At 44.8% G+C, this 15,576-nt stretch overlaps 1 protein-coding gene across 3 annotated transcripts in view; it reads right to left on the reverse strand.

Moving 5' to 3' along the window:
- Window positions 1-1,509: 1,509 nt before the first annotated feature.
- The window catches only part of RPAP2 (RNA polymerase II associated protein 2), a 69,926-nt gene continuing 55,859 nt past the window's right edge, over window positions 1,510-15,576 (reverse strand). For 2 of the 3 annotated variants that reach the window (XM_031680451.2, XM_006197322.4), the window contains 2 exons: window positions 4,541-4,690; window positions 1,510-1,887 (listed from right to left, as the gene is read on the reverse strand). In XM_031680451.2, the coding sequence (XP_031536311.2) occupies window positions 1,875-1,887; window positions 4,541-4,690 (163 nt within the window). In that variant the 3' untranslated portion in view covers window positions 1,510-1,874. Of the gene's footprint in view, window positions 1,888-4,540; window positions 4,691-11,951; window positions 12,250-15,576 lie in introns of those variants that run through there. The other variant, XM_072968227.1, reaches the window with a different exon arrangement.

Genomic DNA, 15,576 nt, shown 5'->3' on the forward strand with positions numbered 1-15,576 from the left:
TTGGTTCCTTTGTTGTAAATTAATTGACCATATACGTATGTGGGATTATAGCTGAGCTTTCTATTGTTTCATTGTGCTATTTGTCTGTTTTTGTGCCAGTACCATACTGTTTTGAATACTATAGCTTTATAATGTAGTTAAAAATCAGGGTGCATAAAGCCTTTGTCTTTATTCTTCTTTTTCAAGATTGATTTGGCTATTTGGGTTCTTTTGTGTTTCCATACAAATTGTAGGAATATTTGTTCTATTTCTATGAAAAATGCCACTGGAATTTTCATAGAAGTGGCACTGAATCTATATATTGCTTTGGGTTGTATGGACATAATCTATGAGTTCTACCAGCTTTATCAAGGTGTAATTTATACACATAACATTCACCTGTTTTAAGTGCACAAATCAATCATTTTTATTTTTAAAGTTTACAAAAGTTGTGCAAAAATCAGTTTGTTGTAGAATGTTTTCATCACCCCAGAGAGATCCCTGTGGCCATTTGCAGACAATCCCCACTCCTACCCCAGGCCCATGTAACCTCCCATCTAGTATCTGTCTTAGATATTTTCCTTCTCTGACATTTTATTAAAAGTGGAACCATAACTTACATGGTTTTATTTGTGTCAGACTTCTTTTAAGAACTTAGCATGAAGATTCTGAGGTTCATCCATGGAGTAGCATACATCAGGATTCTGCTGGATGGATTTTTTTTTTTTTGAGTAAGGGTAGATTTAGTTAGAGAGATACATACTGTATAGAGTGTAGGCTGTTTGAAAAGGCAAGAGAAAGGCCAGGAAGTGTGGGGGTTGGGTGCTCAAATTAGAGTAAAAGTAGGTACACACTCCATAGGGTGTGGGCCGTCTCTGAAGATGAGGGAGTGAGAGGTGGCCTCTATATGGATTTTTTGTATACCCATTTACCAGTGGATGGTCATTTGGATTGCTTCCACTTTTTCACTAGTATGATTAATGCTATGAACATTTGTCTACAAGTCTTTGTGAACTGTTTTCATTTCTCTTAGGATGGAATACTGCATGGAATTGCTGGGTCATATGGTAAGCTTATATTTAACTTTTTAAGAAACTGCCAGACCACTTTCCAAAGTGGCTGCATCATTTTACATTCCCACCATTTAGGGCTCCAGTTTCTCCACATCTTCACCAGCACTATCTTTGTCTTTGTTATAGTCACCCTAGTGGATGGGAACTGGTATCTAATTTTGGTTTCATTTCCCTAATGATTTGTGATGCACCTTTTCATATGCTAAGCCACTTGAGTATCTTCTTTGCTGAAATGTGTATTTAAATTTTTGCTCATTAAAAAATGGAGCTGTCTTACATTTGAGTTCTAAGAATTCTTTATGTAATCTAGATATAAGTCCTTTACCAAGTATGATTTGAAAATATCTTCTCCTAGTCTGTGTCAATTCATTTTCTTAAATGATTTTTTTTCTATTATGTAAGTTTCAGGTATACATTGCTCAGGACCATTTTATAGCATAGCCAGCTTCCAAAACTCTTCATCTTAAATTGTATTTATTGACCTGATTCTTTACTGTTCTTTAGAATCTAGAGTCAGACTGTGAGGCTAACATGGAAATTTTCTCAATTTTCTGGTCAACTGATATGATGGCTGGACTCATCTAGAAAACATAACAGATCATTATATTCCTTTTCAATTTAAGATTTCAACTTTCATTTTCAAATAAATAAAAATTCTGTGTCTTATAGCTAGAACGCAAGGTCTTGCTTGTCCTGGTTGGAATAGTTCTCCTCTGTCTGGGGAAATCACTCGGTACAGTTACAGCTACTGTCAGTCACCACCACACAATTACTGTGGCTAGAATTCCAGAAATGGTGAATATAGGGTCATCTATGCGGCTTTCATGGATTATACCTGTGAAACAAAAAGGACAATCTGAATAAAACATCTAAAACATTTTAGCAGCTTTTGGGAACACTATGTTACCCTCCCACATACATTCCATTTCCCCGTTATGTAGCAGTGATGATGTGGGTAGAATAAACCCAGCTTCAGATTGAGCTCAGGGGGTGGGCTGTGATAGGTCTAGGTCAAAAAAACAAAAAAATACCCTCTTCTCTCTCCTCCATTCCTTGCTAGAACGACTGAGTTAGTTGAGAGCATTTTCATGGCCACGCGGATTAGTTCAGGGGTGCCCTCAATCAGTGTGAAAAGTTCCAGACTCACTAGGACAGTGTGATGTGCTCCCAAGCTAGGAACTACTGAACGATTCTGCCCCCTGTAGAGCTTCTCAGCTGGCCCTCAAAGATCCCTCACACGTCCTCTCACCTCACGTGCGGGCGAACCTAGCGATTAGTTTCTGACTGGGCACGGATTACGGCAGAGGTGACGGGTGCCACTCCTGAGATTAGTCACGGAAGACCGAGGCTTCCCCCTCACTTGCTCACTCTGGGAGAAGCCACGTGTCGAGCGGAGAGGCACACTATGGAGACGACCATTTGCCAAGTAACTGGGAGAGGGCTCTGGACAATAGACAGAAACTGAGGCCCTGATTTCACCAGCCTGTGAGGCACTAAATCTTGCCAACAACCACATGCGTGAATCTGGAAGGGACTCCTCCTCCAGCTGAGCCTCCAGATGCCGTAACAGCCTGGCAGGTGGCTCAGGGAGAGGCCCTACGCTAAACTGTCCAGATCCCCGACTCACAGAAACTCTGAGATTAAAAACTGTTTGCTGTTTTAAGCCTCTAAATTTCACAGTAATTTGTTAGGCAGCAAGAGATAACTAGCATACTACCATAAAAAGAGCCAGCTTGAGCGGGATTTCTTTCGTTATTTGCAACTGAAAGCATAATGACACACGCTAGCTAGTAGTGGTCTGATCTTGTAAAGGCTGTGAGACATTACACACGAATAATCCTGTGAACCAAGGTTTACAAAGCTCACACAAACGGAAAAAAACCCATCTACCTACTCACAACCATCTCCATTTCTCTATGGAAAATTACGTAATCGGGCCTCATTCATTCAAAATCCCTTATAATACTGACAAATCTGGGCACAGGTCTCCCTTCGCTTACTTATACAAATAAAGTAACTAAACAATGATCACAGGAGAACTGCCAAGTCCACTTAAACACCTACTGTTGAAAGTTCTTTAACACCACTTGTTTACATACAAACATTAAATATGCTAATTAAAAATGGTTCTTAATTGGTACCTACTCATTAAAGCAGCCCCGGAAGGGCCTCTGGCTAGGCGCTCCTTGTTCTCAATCTACCTGGAAAAGCAGTCTTTCGACCAACGGAGAGAGGGTGTCATGAACTGAAGAGTATGATTAATTCAATCTTCTGTACTCAAAGCTCAATAAAACAAAAAATTCCAACCTCACTATATTCTTAGGAGGACCTCTGAACTGAAGCTTACAGCGGCCAACCTGAGCTCACTGCCTAAGAAAAAGCCTTCGTGTTACAGGTTCCCTCCTCAGGGGAGCAGGGAGGTTTGAGGAGGTCTCTAGGTCTAAGTCGGGAGGCAGAGACAGTGCTGATTCCTTATGTTCTGTTTTCTCTCAAGTTCAGTAGAGGGATGGTGCTGTTCCTCCTTGCCTGTCAAAATACCTTTCTCGAATACCCTTCTCATAGATTTAAAGGTTTGCTTGATAAGTCTTTTTTTAAACAAAAATTCAAATAAGAACATCCAAAATGACAGATCATTAGTGTGCTTCTAGGAAGAAGACAGGATTAGAAGCAGAAGTGAGAGGGGATTTTGGTTTTTAAAATTATACATGCAGTTCTTTACTGTTTAATTTTAATAAAAGCGTGTGTTGCTTTTGTAATTTAAAAAATAATTGAAAGGTAAAGAAAAGCTCCCAAAGATGGTCTCACTTGTAGTTTAGAACGAATTTCTTCAAACATAACATTAAATCAATACCTATCTGAGCACTTGAAAGTATGTGTAATGAAAAGCGAGGGCAGGCAGAGACGGAGAGTTGTGACTAAGGCAGGATGAGGGAGGAGACACACTGCTGGGCCGCTCTTAAAGAGGCGAGAACCTGGGATAGTAGGCGAGGGCCACGAATCTGGGAGTGGGGTCAGGGTTAGCAGAGCTGGACGTGTGCATCCACCTGCTTGTCCGCACATGAGATGCCCCAGGTGCTGGTGGGCTGACAAGGGGAGCAGGGTGAGGCGATCCCCAGTGGGCACTGAGGGCGTCTGGTTCAAGTAAACTGCTACTTCCTGGGAAGAGACTCAGCAGCTGGGACGTGCACGACGGGAGGGCCTAGATCTGAGCATGAAGCTGACAGCGGGGAGTTTCCTGGATTGCAAGGAACAGAACCACCTGTGGTCGCCTATAAAGGAGGAGTAACAACAAGCGCGGGGCACAGGGTAACAAGAGAGCAGGAAGCGGCTGGGGCCGCTGAGGACGCAGGGACACCGCGTTCGGGGACTTAGCGAGCTGGCGACACCTGGAGGGGTCTACTTGGGTTTCAAAATTTCCAGTGTGAAAACAGAATCCAAACAGGCAGCAAATGAGGAAAAACCAACCCAAAGTAACACAGTCAACGCACCATTCTGGCCGACAGCTGGTTCTAAATGTGACGGTTAGACTTTCAAGGTCCTCACTCCTTAAATGAAATTCTCTGAGCAGGCTGGTGATAAACTGTGTAAACGCCACGTTTTCTTGAGAATGCTTCTGAATTCCAAGAGTCGAGGTCAGCCTAAAAGACGAAAATATTAAATGCACATCGAAGGAATGGGACGGACGAAGGGGCTCCCGTCTTTAACGTGGCAGGGGGGCTTCTGTGAGGATAATGAAGTCTCTGATTTACCAAAATTCCCAGAGAGAAGGCTTTACTAAAGCTGAAGAGAAATCTCAGGAAAAGGCTGAAAGAGCAAACATGTTGTTAAGTACAGAAAGAAGCCTAAAAGCCTTGATCGATAACGTGTTCTTCAGCAGGCCGGCAAAACTACCAGAATTCTGCTCCAAAAATTAAGTCTTTCCACGTGGGGAAAAGAGGTTATGTAGAGAAGCTCAGAGCTGAGAATTGCATTAACAACAAACACATAATTTATACCGACTGTTTGGTTATATCACCTGAAAAAAAGACAATAAACAAGATTACATTTTGAATGAAACTTGAACAGTATTTTTAAAAATTTTAAAACTCTAAATAGATGAAGTAACGTCTTATAAGGCACTTAATACAAACTTCTCAAGGAATACAATGCTTTCTTCTCTAACCATTTCCAGTAAATACTTTTAAAGACTGACTGCATATTACAGGTTCTTAAAAAGTAATTTTCATTGAATGCGACTGGTAAGCATAATTTTTAGAAAGTGAACAATAATCTAGTCGCAAAGACTGCAGACTGCTTTCCACAAATTTGTTTAATTTTCAGAGAGCATCCTTCACAGAGCCTTTGCAAGTACATTCTGGAAAGTTTTTTGGATGAAAATTCTTTTTTTCCTCAAATAGTCTATACTTCTCACAAAGCTCTTCCACATGCTTATTAACCCTGGTCATTGCCACTGGGCACATCAAATATAAATAAAATAACTCTCCAATTTAAATCAATACAGCTCAAGAAATCAGAGCAGAGCAATTCTGCAGTAGTGAGTGTGGAATGAGAAATGTCACTTTCTGAGAGATTTCTTCCTTGCTTAGCCATCTCATACCAAATGCAGAAGGAAAAGGAGTAACTTGTCAGAATTGCCCAGAGATGACCTAGACTTTGACTCTATATCCCTGAAGGTAATTTAGCAAGAATTGGAAGCTAGGTGACTCCAACAGTCCAGTGAAATCCAGAGTTGTGCCCAGGAGAAGCACTGATCCCTTCCCCGTCTCTCCCGTTTCTTTACGGCTAGTGGGTGGAGTACCAGGTTCACACACTTCATGAGCTTTTAAAATATCCCTCAAAGGTAGTTCACACGGGGAAACAGGACTACCCACACCTTCTCGGGCCAAGCCCAAGCTGGGCACGTGGGTGAACCTGTAGGTGGCTGAGGCCAGCTTTCCCTGAGGCATTTGCCTGCAGACAAACTGGAACCCAGAAGTCAGCTCTGTTGGCTTTTCCCACACTTACGTGATGTCAACATTTAAAATATTAAGTTGCTGCTTCCCCACAGTAAGACCAAGGATACTGGGGAGGGGATAACAGTGGCTAAAAACAAGGTCAGAGCAGGCAGATCAGGTGTCAAGGCCACAGAAACCTAGCTTTTGTGTGTTTTAAAAGTAGTGATTACACGATACATCCAAAACAGTTTCTCTGATTTTCAAAGAGGCTAGTGTTTGGTTCATCTATGAAAACAGAGTTTTCTTAGTCACTTTTCAAAGTGCCATTAATATGTTTCAAATTAGAAATAAATGGGGACTACTAGATCTCTCAATCTGCATGCCCATATGAGAACAGAAAATGACGGACGTTACAGAGAAACACATTGTAAGAGAGCGGTTCTATTGATCGCCATAGCTAGAAAATATTCTGGGGATAGTAACAACTTACCTAGCAAACTTACAAGGCTAAAATTATTCTATAAGTAACTTCATTATAGGTATGTTCAAATTTACCTAAACATTTTGTTCATAAAAAGAGACTAGGGTAAACGAGAAACTTCAGCCAGAAGTAAAAAGAAAAAGGAAAGCAACGCTGATGCTCGCAAGCCCACGACAGACACTGCTCATCAATCGAGCGATCTTTTCTTCATGAGCTGGGGCCTGAGCGCTCTGAGCAACCCCTGCAACTGTCCAGAGCTGGCTCCTGAGACAAAACCTACTCGCTCCCCAGTCCACCGCAAGCCTGAGGGCGTTCTGTCTACAGCACAGTTCTAATCCTCACTCTGCCAGGAACGCTCACTGTGATTCTGAGCAACACCAAAGCCTGAGGGTCTACCTATAAAATGGGACTGATATTACTTAAGTTCCTTAAGTGTTATCATTGCAAAGCCAAGTGGGATACTGTAGATAAACAGGGTTTTAAAAAATCAACCATGATGACAATCATAGTAACTCACATCACGTGCTGACGAGGAGTTCTACTGTGTTCTTGCTCTGAGCGTGGATTTGCTCCTTGAACTGCACTATGATGCTGAGGGGTACATATTATTCTCACTTTATGGGCGAGGAAATAAGGCACAGAAGTCGAAGTACCTTCCCCAAGGTCACAGAGACAGCAAGCTGCACATCAGGGCTCTGAGTCTCGACAGCAATCTCAAAAAGCCCCGCTTGGGGCTAATACGCAAGCTTTCCTGGGCTGTAGAGCACTGTGTAAATTTAGTCTTTACGTGTCCGACTGATGTGTACTGTGCCCTCGATGAACATGCAGAAGCAACACGGTTTAAATTTGCCTTAGAGAACTAGAGGATTACAAATATAACACTGGCCAGCGGCTGGCAGGCAGAAGGAAATCACACAAGGCCTGGCGTCTGCTAGGAGACCGAGTGTCAGTCTGGGGCCTGGGGTTTCTGCAGCAAGTCTTCAGGCAGATAGACAGCAACCCCTAGGCTTCTGGAGCCGGGGTTTCCTGACTGCTCTTAACACGTGAGCCCTAAGTGTTGTTGCGTAATTATGCTCCTGGAAAGTTAGCCAATGAGACTTCCTTTGATCTCATTTTTTCCCTTGTGTTTCCTCTCTAATCTTCAACTGAAAAGACTTCTCTTTCCCTACCCCCCAGTCCCTAACACAGATTGTAATGGTCATTAGAAATACATAATTTCTTAAGTGACATCGTAAGTAATAGATAGCTTTCTAAACACTTTAAATGGACTTAAACCCTTCATGGAACAAGCAGAAGTGTAAGTGAACACATATGCTAGTAGTTACTGTGTGGCTCTAGAGTACATGCAGGAGAGAGTCATGTAAAAACTGTATTTCTCTTTTTAAATTGTCCTCCCTAGAAACCAGGCTCACAAATATAAAAATAAAGGGTGGTTTTGACAAGTTATAAAGTCATAATGAATATATGTCAAGAAAGGTGCTGAACCCTGAAAATCTCGCAGTATAATTTTATGAATGATTCACTCAAATGAATTATGATTTCTTCTGTCTAGAAAGCAATTTACATTCAAAGTTAAATAAGGGCTGTATATAATCTACGCTTCCAGATTCTCTGGCTCGTCTACTTCAACACGTTTATTACTTAACAGCAGCTGGCTACTCTGCCCACTCTGCCGCTCTTCCAGACGGACTGCTCCCTGGACACTTGCCAGTTCTGTGTCATCTCCGCAGTGAGAGGCTTCATTCCTGCCTGCACAGATGAGTCCAAGGCAAGACCTTAATGTTTTACCAGTCGGTTACGGTTTTGGTCAATGGTAAGAGCTGGTTGTTGCCACTGCTAATAAACTGCAGGAGTCTTTTCAGGGTACACGCCGCCCAGTGCTAGGTGTCCCGGCTGAGCGGGGCTTGAGCACCCATCTGATGGAGAGGCGCGCCGCGTGGAGCCGGAGACAGGGCTCTGTCCAGCACCTGCTTTCGTTAGCAGTGACTGTGGAGAGCACAAAGAACAGGCAGCAGTCCCCCTGTGTGCTCAGAACCAGGCCCAAGGGCAAGCGGGCGAAGGTCTGTTACTGGAGCTGCTCTTTTCGGGTCAATAATGGTCTCTTAATCGCCGCGTCTGAAAGCCTTTCCTCAGTCCCCTCCCCAGCTGACCCTGCAGTGCGTGATGTCCTTGGTCACTTCCTCCTCCCCTAGGAGCCCCCTCCTCCGGCTTTTGAGGTGCGCTCTGTTGCAGTCCTCCTCCTAGCCCTGAATCTTTGTGATCCTGCTGGCATCTCTTTGTTTACCAGCCCATTAATAATCATAGGTCTGACCTAAGGGTTCACACAGACCCTCCTTCTGCACTACGTCCCATCTCACGGCTTCGGTTATCAATGGTGCCAACCTCTAACTTCTCTCCTGGGGTATTTCTCCCCTTGGGCGTCCGAGGGCACCTCACATACCTTAGGCTCGAACCTGAAATCCTGACCTCTCACTTTCATCAAAGCCTCTAGTGTTAGAAACCGCAGTCACTGTAATAACTCTTTGACTCCTAGTGTTCTCTGTCCAGCCAGCTGCCAAGCTCTGCTGCCTCCTCTGAGGCGCCTCTTGAACCTGTTTCACCTCCTCCATTCTTGCTGTCCCTGTCCTGTTCAGGTCAGTTATGTCTTGCTTGGATCACAGCTGCCCCTTCCTAGGTGGTCCCCCACTCCCGCCCAGTCTCCACGCTGCTGCCACAGCCTCCACGCTGCCGCCACAATCCTCTCTCACGGATCAGATTAAGTCTCCTCCTGCTTTCATAACTACTTATACGAGGAATCAGATTTCTTTGGGCTTTTTATTTCCCCTGTTCCTATCACATGAATATATCCTTTTAAATATTTCAAATAAAATAAAAGTATATATTGTTAGTTGCGTGTATTTTTGTCATCAACCAGACTGGTATTAGACTGGGGTTAAGTTACAGTCACCCGTCTTCGTACTTCCCACAGGCCCGTTCTCTTGACGTGGAATTTGGTGGACGGTGGAGCTGGAACCGCTGCTTCCCCACTGCTGCTCCTCAGTGCACTGTAACAGCCTGCACCAGCGACGGTGCGGGGACCGGCCTGGCTCGCTGCCTGTTTCTCTAACAAGCTGTAGAGCAGCCACACCCACTTACTTATAAATCCCATAGCTGCTCCCGAGCTGCGACAGCAGAGCTGAGTGGCTGGGCCTGCAGGACAGCAGAGCTGGAAATGTTTACAGTCTGGCCCTTTACAGAAGGTCTGCCCACTCTTACACCAGAAGACGTAATTATGCACCGATTTTAATTTAAAGTGAGTAACTCAGTCGCTAATAGAATGCTGCACTAGAAGTCGGATGATGGGAGCAGTTACAGCAGGAGATGAGAAACCAAAGGAACCACCTGGCTCTACATTCAGGGTCCGCTCTGTCAAAGGTCTCTTGAACCCTGGATCACTGAAGTATGGAAGATGCTTGAAGAAACCCCAAAATACCCCACAAGACCCTGCAGTTGGGGGGAGGGCCTTCCCTGGCTTACCCCCCTCCAGCCAAACTGAACACCCCCGCCGCAGCGGCGCCCGCGCTCAGTCTGTTCCCACTTTAGGACTGGCTGTTTTCTTTCCCAGGGACGCGCGTCCCCCAGGCCTCTAATTCAGTTTTGTCTAAAAGTCACCGCTCCCGCCTGAGGCCCACCTCACGCTCGCCCTGCTTGGTTGCGCTTGGCTCCGTGGTCCTCACTGTCTTCTCATTCTATTACCTGCTGGCTTGTTTACCACCTACATCCCATCCGAAAGGAGACGACGGTCACGACGGCAGCGACTCGCTCGCTGTCTCCCTCGGGCCTGGCGCACCGCAGCTGATCAGTAACGACTTGCTGAGTGTGGAAACAGCTCAAGCAGCCACCGACTCACTGTGCTCACTGAAATACGTTTTCTTCATGAAATGTTCCTCCTCTCATTTTAGATGAAGAAGGGAGTCAGCATTTCCGTGACTGCCCTGCTCGCTCGCGGTGGCAGCCCCCTGCCGGAATCGCTCAGAACGGCTGCCGGTGAGGTGACGTGGGCTTCGGACCCATCAGGTAGGCCAAACATTAAACCAAGAGCTACCACTGCTTCTGCGCCCCCACCTCACTGCCGCTCGTCCTGAAGCTCAGTGCCGGCCGAGCGTGAGCAGGGGCCGCGGCCCGCCTTCACCCGGCCCAGCAGAGGGGACCGGGCGGCCTCCCCGGGAGCAGGAGCGCTTCAGCCTCATGGCTCACACGTGCCAGGCAAGGAAGTGCTTTCCTCTCTAAAGGACATGAGATTTGCTTCGCCGAGAGGAGGAGCGATTCAGGATTTCTACCATCTGACTAACGTGGGCCTGCATCTGTGTGCTCCCGGCCGTTCTCACGGTCCTGAGTGCGCTGTGATCTTACTCTTTTTTAGGTCAATGGAAGTAACAGAACGTAGCCGCAAAACGAGGGCCCAGCTGTTCTGGAATCTATACTCCCTTTTAGCCTCCTCTCATGAAGGGTTAAACGATCTAAGAGACGGGACCCAAGATCCTTTCGTGGTGGACTGACGTGTTACCTCCACACGAGACAGCTACTAAACGACCTCCACGATCTTGAAGGAGGGGGTTCTGTACCTCCATGTGCAGCATGTTGAAGTGGTTAATACTCTTTAAATCCTGGACATTGTTCCTTATATGTAATCTAAATGTTCCTTGCAGAATTTTATTTTCTCATTCATAGAACTCTTTTGGGGCCAGCTCTTAAAAATTACTCCTTCATATTCTTGAAAATGATTCTCAATTAATTCCAAGTTCTTCTAATCTTTCCTAACAGACGCCATCTGACTGCTGCTCATCCAGTCTGGTGTTCTTCTCCATACGCCCACGTCTAGCTTCTCAATTTCCTAAAATGCAGGGCCCGAGAACATATATGTATGTAGTTCAAATTCATTCCTTCAAAACATAACATACCTTCAGAAAAAGGTATCATGAAGTGAAATCTTTCACACGTCTAAGTTATCTTCAAAGGACAATCTCATCTTATCAAACACCACCCCCGTCTTTTTGTTAAATTGAGTCCCAGGCTCTTCCTTTCCTCTTAATCTTTTATCTGTACACTATTAGTTATGACATGCCAATCACTTACCTGTTTAACTTTTTCATTAAATAACTCCCACCTTATTATATATTGAAAGGGACTCAAACCTCTGTTCCAGTCCTGCAACTTCTAAGTGTGAATATCAAAGAAAACCACAATAAACTGGGCCCAAATAACTACTCAATGTGAATAAAAACCAGAAATATTTCACAGTTGGTACTTAACAATGTGTTTTATGTAGGAAATACCTTTAAAATAATCAACAGAAAATGTGATTGGCAGTAAGTCGAAATAAAAGATTTTTATGTTTCTGTTTATTTCCTTCAAGTACTTTTTAAAGTGTGAATAAAAACCTCTGATGGTGACACCAGAAGGATGCTTCACCACAGAAAGCTGGTGTGCTGGGGAATACAATGAAAAAAACGACATAACAACTTGCAGTGCGTAACTCACAAACGGCGGAGGAAACTTCTCGTGAAAGCTCCTGACTGGAGTCTGTGTTCTGGAAAGGCAGGCAGCCTCCTGTAACCAGCTCTTCGCCATATGGTAAGTGGCGTGACAACAAAAGCCAAAAGCCAAGTGTCAAACTGCATCCTATGATAAGGCCGGTATTGGCTGAGTGCTGCACATCTGCTCCACATCAAAGCAGGGGCTGGGAGTCAGGTCAGCACAGGTACCCTCCGCATGCTCCCCCGAGCCACCAAACAGCATCTGGCTGACAGGAATCATGCACAGAAGGAAAAGGGGTTTCAAAGTTTGGCAACTGAAGCAGGAGAGAGATTTTTTTTTAAATTAAAAGTAGTCTTTTTATAAGTCCTTGGATATAAGGATTAAGTCTCAGAAGTAAGTCACCTTTGATTTTGAGTCATGGTTTGTTTCCTATCAGCAGAGAAAGCAGTAAGAAGAGTTAAAGGTGAGCTTTACTGAACGATGGAGGCGACAGCTGACGGGACTCTTGGTTACCCACCGCCTGCAGTGCGATACAAGGCAGCTGTCCAAGTAAAGGCCTGGACTTTAAATACCTTCCCTGCTGGGTCCCTATGGCTTTGTTCGCTGCCCTCATCCACTAGGGAGTGTGCAGCGCAGCCCTGGGACGCTGCAGGTCACGGTGTGGCCTGATCTGCCCTTTCCTGAATGACCTGCTGACAGGCGTGAAGATCACACCAGGCACCTGCCTTCAGTGATATGGCACAGACATCCCTCAGCTTGACCCTCCGCACTAGGAGGAATAGCTCTTAGAGAGTTTCCTGAGTGTTCAGTAGTGATTTCCAAACTTGTAGAATCAAACTGGTAGGCTGCTGTGGAATGACGCTGAACTGCCCTCCTCATGTTCAACGTGCTCTTACGTGAAGAAAATGCTGCGAGAGTATCTGTGTGAATAAATGCCACCAGAAAGCGTGCTTCATTATGGTTTGGGGTTGGAGGAAGGGACAGGAAGTGAAAAGCCACACTTCTCTGTACCTATCAGATTTGAGAAATCGCTGGGTTCACACAGAGTTCTGCTGTAGGAGGGAACCCTGTGCTGCTGATCACCACGCATAAAGGTGATGAACACACAGGCTGCGGAAAGGCAGCGCTGGGCTTAAGGAACATTTTAGCACTCACTGTCTCATCCTGCAGAAGTCAGGGCTGGGAAGGAGAAGGTGAGAGGAGTGTTTCTGTCAAAAAGAAGTATTCGCAGTGTTCATGTGCGCAGGCACCGTGCTTGTTACTTTACCAATGAAAACAGAGCAGATGCTGCAGTACCTGACACCTTGGGGGCTTAGAATTGAACAGAAACACAAGTCTTCTGGGACAGATGAGGCCCCAGGAAATGAAGACTCTGAAGGATGAGGTTTAACGGCGTGATTCTGTCTGAAGAGGCAGGACCACTTAATTTTCTCTAGAGTGATTTAGTCTTGACCTATCCAGCTGGCTTCCTTTCGACACCTGAAGCCTCTGAGCCTCTGGACAGGGGAAGGGGCTTACCCAGGGCACACGGTTAAGACCAGTGCTGTCACAGAGCCACCTTGCGCTTCAAGGTGCACTGCCCCTCCCTGCACTGCAGTGACAACTGGCACATTACCCATATTTTCCCTTCTTCAAAAAAGTGAGCTGGGATTTTCCCTCCTCCTCTACATGAACAAGTGCTAAGTGATAGAGGACTACACCAGAATACCTCTGTCTGCACAAACAGACGCTCAGAACTGAAACAAAGCAGAGCTGTGACCAGCAAGTAACCCAGCGGTCAAAATGTCAGCTATTTTCAGAAACCTGAGGGCTCACACAAACCCAAGGCATTTTGCAAAATGCCTCTTTCAGATATTAAAAAAAAATTTCTAATATAAACTTTCAAATGGGAAAACTTTCATCTATTTAGGGTTTATCTTTCACATAACTCTTTTCCACCTGTGTGCTTCTCAGTGGGGAGAAGGCAGAAGACTCAGCTCTGCCGGTGGTTCTCTAAAAGCATTTGTCTCATCTGGGGCCCCCAGCTTCCTCCCCCAAGTAACACAATAACCCCGGGGACGTGGAAAGAACCAAAGCCCCCCTGTAGGAAAGCTCTTCCTTTTCCATAAAATGACCTGGACCGAGCTGTGTGCAGAGGCAGTTACTTCACAGCGCTTCCCAAGGCTGCTCCTGAGGGTGTTTTGAACTAAAGAGTAAACGTGGCTTTAACTCTGACAAGGACACAAATGCCAAGGGGTCAGAGTTGAGTTTAAAGTTCAGATACTTTAAATTGGGTGGTGGGTGGCTTTCTAAGTGTTTCCCTGGAAGAATGCCAGTTCTTTTCCCCAGTTAGTCCCTTTGTGGCAGGATCTCAACCAATGAGTCAAACATAAGAAGCTACAGTGATTTCCAAGCTTATAAAAAGAAATTTTCCTTTATGAAACCAATTTGTTGGTCTTCAACCTTTCTGCTAAGTTGCAGCAAGTGTTAACTCCAACGTGAGGCTCAAGTGACTTTCTTAAGGTCACGAAGTTGGTAAGAGATGAGCAAGTAACCCCAGAAGTACTCCCACGGGTCTACACTTCTAACCACCATACCACACAAGCTCACATGTCTGATTCATTTTAAGAACTGAGTAGACTTTATGATTTCAAAGACCCACTCGTATATGCTCTTCAAATAATTTTTGAAATCTGTCATTACAAGATAAAACATGCCAATGAAAACTGACAATTCTGTTGTTTCTAATTCATCCTTTCTGTGACAGCCAAGCGGCATCTTCCAACATCATAAACTAATGGAGACTGTACAAGAGAGCTAAGCGGTACCTCTACGCGAGCTATTCCTGGCAGACATCACTGAATCAACTGACTTAGCGTGTTTTCATCTAGCACAGTGATAACTGCGCTAGAATTGAGGGTGGCGGTTGTCAGTTCTGTCTGCACAAACTACAATCACTTGGGGAACTTAAAAACACCTATGTCCAGACCCCACCCCAGAACAAGCAATCAAAATATTTGAATCAGGTATTAGTAATTTTTAAAAGCACCCTATTTGATTCTAATGTATAACCGGTGTTTAGAACCACTGTTAAATTTTTGAATTGAAGTAATTTGTACAGTTCTGATCATTTGCTGTACTTGCTAACTCCACTGCTGGAAGAAAGTGAATAGCAAAGGAAATGAGGTCTTTACACAAATAACTATGTAACAAAGCAGAAGACAGCACAGTCCAAAAGAAAGGTCTCATCTATAGGGATCTGGAGAAGGAAGCTGTTATTTGTACCTCTGGGGGTTAAGAGAGACTTCTAAGGAGGTAGAGACATTTGAAGTGGGTCTTGAAGGCTAGGACAAACATGGGGAAGGGAAAGGAAAGGCATTTTAAGGGCAGTTCACAAAGATACAAGCTAACAGAGATGCCTGTCTGGGGAAACAGTCAGTGGATACAATGTAAGGACACAAAAGAGAAACAAGTTGGGTAGACAGGCTGGGGCCACTTTAGGAGGGCCCTGAATTTCAAGCAAAATGACATGATGGGAGGGAGGGAATCACTAGGTTTCTGACCAAAAGCCTGCCCTGACCAGAAGCAAGTTTTAGTGAGAGCACTCTTGCCG

The sequence above is a fragment of the Vicugna pacos genome, chromosome 9, assembly GCF_048564905.1.
Source record: "Vicugna pacos chromosome 9, VicPac4, whole genome shotgun sequence".
In the NCBI taxonomy this organism is placed as follows: domain Eukaryota; kingdom Metazoa; phylum Chordata; class Mammalia; order Artiodactyla; family Camelidae; genus Vicugna; species Vicugna pacos.